We start from the raw sequence: 5,183 nt of genomic DNA on the forward strand, positions 1-5,183 counted from the left end.
CTTTCTTACTAACGTCATCCATTCTCTAAAATCTCCTCCCTAACTTTAGGGTTATCTTTCAGTAACCTGTAGATCCTGTGTCAAATCAGACTCTAGTCACAAGTCAATCTGGAAAAAAAAAAAAATCTTTTAGTGGAAGTGCCTAAAGCAGATGGGTGGGTGTGTGTGTTAGTCACTCAGTCGTGTCCAACTCTTTTGTGACTCCATGGATTCTAGCCCACTGGGCTCTTCTGTCCATGTGATTCTCCAGGCAAGAATACTGGAGTGGGTAGCCAGTTCCTTCTCCAGGGGATCTTCCTGACCCGGGGATTGAACCTGGGTCTCACACGTTGTAGGCAGATTCTTTACCGTCTGAGCCACCAGGGAAACCCATGTCTAAACCTCACTGCCGAAGTAGCCACATGAATGGGGCTATCGTTATCAGAGAGGTTCATAGTCAGGGATGGGACAGACAGGGGACATCTACAGGGGTTTGGGAGGCCCTAAATCAGGGAAAAGGCAAGTAATTCTGGGCTTTTTGTTCCACTGGAGCAGAGAGCAGCCTTATGAAAGGATACTAGACAGCAGGTCAGGACCCAGACTGTGACAGGAGAAAGACGCAATGCAAGAGTGATGTTATTTCTGAAAGTGCTTGATCAGGGCAGAGTCAGCTCCCAAGGAATTCTGAGGGGAGGGGCAGGAGGAGCCTAGGTGAGTTAAGTTCACAGCCTAGACTGTTATTTTTTTTGACTGTATTGTTTTTAATTCTCATTTTCATTTATTATACGTGGGGGTAGTACATTGGCAACAGGGTCCTTCATTTCATCTCCTGAGAGACACTGTGGAGTGTTGAGACTAGAACTGAACTAAGAGACAGAACAACTGCTTCATTCAAGGGGTGGAACAGTGAGGGCCCTAAATGAATTCAGACCAGAGGTCTAGTTCCAGTTCTGACACTCATGAGCCATGTGAAGTCAGGAAAATTGCAAAGTTCTGTGAGGCTTTTCTATGAAGTGAGTTTGATAGGCCTTGCTGTGTAAGATTCCTGGGATATATGTAATACATGAAAGCACCCGGCACGGTGTCTGGCAAGTATTGGGTCTTTTGCAGTTATTGCTATTATTATTTTGATCCCAGATCCTACCAAAATCTGCTCTATGGTCTATTTAATCCAAGAAATGACCGAGAATATGAAGCACCCTATGATAAGGTACAATAAATCAGCTAATATGATGCTTAACAAGTAAAACTTAATATATAAGTTGTTGAGGTTATTTATTGTGTGTGTAAGGGAGTTTTCCAGGCTTCCTAGGCAGCGCAGTGGTAAAGAATCTGCCTGCCAATGCAGGAGGCACAAGAGATGCGGGTTTGATCCCTGGGTGGGGAAGATGCCCTGAAATAGGAAATGGCAACCTGCTCTAGCATTCTTGCCTGGAGAATTCCATGGACAGAGGAGCCCAGTGGGCTACAGTTCATGGGGTCTCAAAGAGTTGGACATGACTGAGCATGCACACTCGAGCCCACAGGTACATGCATGTGCACACACACACACACACACACACACACACACACACGGGAGTCTTCCCCAGTTACATGGAACTTAAGGATTCCAGAATTTGTGTCAAGTACCAATTCCTTCCATCCCTTCCAATCCTCCTTCCATTCAAACCACATCTATTTTCATTTATTTCAATCCCATTAAAAATCTAGCCCTAACCTGGAGTTTGCCAAATTGCATACAAGACAACCTAATGAAATGAACTTCAAATGTAGTGGACTCTATCTCCCAGGCCAGAGCAAAGATGGCAAGCACAGTGGCTTCTGACTACACGCATGTCATATAGAGTATCACCCCTGTTTCTCAGAAATTCCCTGGGCATGATGGGCATAAAACACCTAGTTCATGTATTGTGCTCAACTGCTCTGACAAAAGGACACTGGAAAGGATGCAGGTCACCTTCCATTCTTATTCCAGGTGGAGAATTCTCTCCGGTTTACCCATGACTCAAATGTAACTGCAAGGAGTTTTCAATTTCAGGCTTTAGTCTCTCAACTCTGGACACACTTTCTGAAGGTCTGACCCTTTCCCACCACTCCCACACCCTCATTTGATCCACCTCCTAGCTTACCACAGCCTGACTCCCACTGAAGGATTTGCCATTTCTCAAACTCACTTGCCTCAGAGCGTTTACACTTGACTGCTCACTTCTGGATCCTCCAATGTCCTCTCTTCCTTTTGACTTGTCCTTAGGTCTCAGAGTCTCTCACCATCTTTACTTTACAGCTGTTGCTAGACTCAAAAATTCTATGGGCACGCTTGGTCTTTTTTTATCCTGATGTTCCCAGTAGTCGCCTAGAGCCTGACAAAGAGCAAGCTCATGGAATGTTTGAGAAATAGATGAGACAGTGTGAAAGAGATCTTATTTATTATGATGTAATTAAAGTAAATACATCCAAGTATATATCTCTTAATTTTACAGAACAGACTAGATGTAATAAGGCATGTAAAACTTTATCACCTTTTACATTTTTTTATATTTCTTGATCTGAGCCATTTTCTTTTCACATTTCCTTGGAAATGCCTAATCCAATGACATGTTATCTTGTTCTGAATAAGTAAATAAGACAAAGTTTCCCAGTTTGTTCTATAAAATAGTAAAACTCTTAAACCTCATAAACATCAATACATGTCTGATTTATATTATTCATAAACTCAGATTCTGAAGCTAGTTAAACTTTCTACTAAAAGGAGCAACTTTATGCAAATTTATCCACATAGAACAGGAACACAAACATGTTATATATACTCTCTTTTCTCCAGCCCTGCCCCAATCTTCCACTAGTGAGAACATTAGCAGTTCTCTTCAAATTTTCCTCAGACTTCACTTGGTGCAGGAGAAGCTGCGGGCTGTGGCCGAGGAGTGGGCACTGGCCAAAGCAGCAGTGCGAGCCCTGGCTGAAGCTCTAGCTTGGGCTCTCTCTTCCTCATCTCTCAAAGCCTCCGCATACAAGGATGTGAAGGTAGTGGGGGCCCTACCATGGACCTTAGCTACAAACTCCAGCACTTTCATCTTGGTGGTTTCAGTGTAGGCTCTCGGGCCCCACAGAAACTCATAGCGTGGAGGATCACTATTGGCCACCTGGCGGTACTCCAGATACTTTTCCCGCACTAAATCTTTGGTGATGAGCTGCTTCGGATCCCCATAGATGATATCCTTCTTCCCCTCATATAACTCCATCATATTCAGCACTTTCCACACTTGCTCTTCAGTGGCGCAGTTGCCCTTCGTGAAGATCACACCCAGGACAATCATCAGCAGACCAGTCTTGGGAAAATCTCTGTCGTTACCTGGCTTTTCATCATAGCCCATTTCCAGTTTATTGACAAGGACATAAGTACCCCTATTGGGATCCGCTTCCTTCATGTCGAGGCCAAACATCAGCTCCAGATGCTCAGAGGTTTTCCTGAGGATCTCACTGAAGTGACTCTTGTACTTGTAGGTTACCTGTTTCAGCATATCTGCCTTGGTCACAGGCTCTTTCGTTTGATACTTGTACAGAAGGTGATGCACCAACAAAGCAACCTTCTCGTCTACAGGACCTTTGGGCCAGCGCTGGGTGGTATCTTGACTCTGAGAGGCTTTTGGCCTTTCCTCTCCTCGATCGGTGGCACCTTCACTAAATTTTGCATCTGAAACAGAGGCAGCAACAGTGGTGGTGGAGCAGACTTTGCCAGGCAATTGAAGACTGCTGGATGTTCCAGTGGCAGCTGAGCTCTGGGGAACATCTTCAAAAGGAGATGGCGAAGAAGGGGATTCTTCTTTCTCTGGTTCAGTGGGCTGAGCTTCCACCAGATCACTGGGCTCTTGTCGAGCCTGGCGGCGTTTTTCACGGGCGCGAAGCTTACTCTTCTGACCCCGAGGCATGATGACTGACAGTACGTGAGAAAGAAGGTAAATGACTCTATCACCTGGAAGAAAGAGAACGAAATGGTGTGACTCTTCAATGGGGATGACAGCCCCCTCTGGAGGTTTCATTGCAGGCACTGCTCTAGAAACCCATAAGGCTCCTCTTCCCTGATCAGCCTTTCCCCTGAAGACTCTGTGGAAGTAACTAGAGTTCACCTTTAAGCTGCAGCTCTCCTGTCCTACCTGGGTTCTACTGGAGCTGATATAGAGTCTGGCCAGTCCGGGCCCTCTGGAGCCTCCCCTGTTCTGGAGTAGCATATGTTTCTGTCAGTTCACATTCAGGGCCGTTACCTTGACTTCTGGCAGGACCCGAGGTCCTGTGCTTAACTGCTCTCATGCTGACTCGTCACTCCAAAGCCCTCCAAAGCCCTCACATCCCTGACATCGTGGAGGAGGAACTGAAAGGGGACATCACTCTGGGGTGGCAGCAGTGACAAAGCTCTCTGGGACCGTCTCCACCCTAGGAGAATCAGGATTCTCACCCCTCGCTCAGAGTCCTTACCTTGGTTTCATGCAGGACCTAAGACTTCTCCCTTGGCTGACCTTAGACCTACCCCTTTGGAGCACGGCCTTCACATCTCTGCAAGTCCTAGGAAGAGTTTAGGGAGGTCTCACTTTAACATATTTTCACCAGGAACCCTTGCCAGGGATGACATCACATGTAGGGCTCTGTGAAACACCCTCTGTTCTGTGATGGGTTGTCCCCTCAACCCTCTGGTTCCTGATAGTAATTCCTCCCCTTGACTAACTGGTGTCTTCCCTTTTTTCTGAGGCCTATAATAATCAAACCAAGGCTCTCATCCCCCTGGTATCTTGAAATATGCAGTGGGCGGGGGGGGGGGGGGGGGGGAGGCGTGGCAGACTCAGTATGACAGATCTCTGAAGGGCTTCCCAGGGCTGGTCACAGAGGAAGGGCCTGACTCGGTGTACCGCCCTTCAGTCCTCTCTATGACTTCTAGAAGGGCCTGGGTGGATCAATTTTTTGTAATAGGACCCTCTTCTCTCTGTGAGCACTGAGGATAAAGTGAGAGACGTCTTAGCTTGACAGCCCTGCTTAGCCTGACACCAGGGCTTATAACAAGGTGGCACTCTGTGGGGCCCCTCTTTGTCTTAAGGGAGAACTTCCTACAGTCCTTGCTCAAGGTTCTGAACTTAAAACCACCCCTAGGACTCCTCCCTCTGCTAACCTGAATTGTCTAGCATTAGACCAAGGTTCTTATACACCTCCCTTCCTCC

The 5,183-nt window shown here is 46.7% G+C and overlaps 1 protein-coding gene across 1 annotated transcript; it reads right to left on the minus strand.

Annotated features, from left to right (window-relative positions):
- Positions 1-2,861: 2,861 nt before the first annotated feature.
- On the minus strand, positions 2,862-3,905 carry LOC133053005 (melanoma-associated antigen B10-like). The gene has a single exon (XM_061137774.1). The coding sequence runs from the start codon at positions 3,903-3,905 to the stop codon at positions 2,862-2,864; it is 1,044 nt and encodes a 347-aa protein (XP_060993757.1).
- Positions 3,906-5,183: the final 1,278 nt, after the last annotated feature.

Source organism: Dama dama, chromosome X (assembly GCF_033118175.1).
Source record: "Dama dama isolate Ldn47 chromosome X, ASM3311817v1, whole genome shotgun sequence".
Taxonomy (NCBI): Eukaryota; Metazoa; Chordata; class Mammalia; order Artiodactyla; family Cervidae; genus Dama; species Dama dama.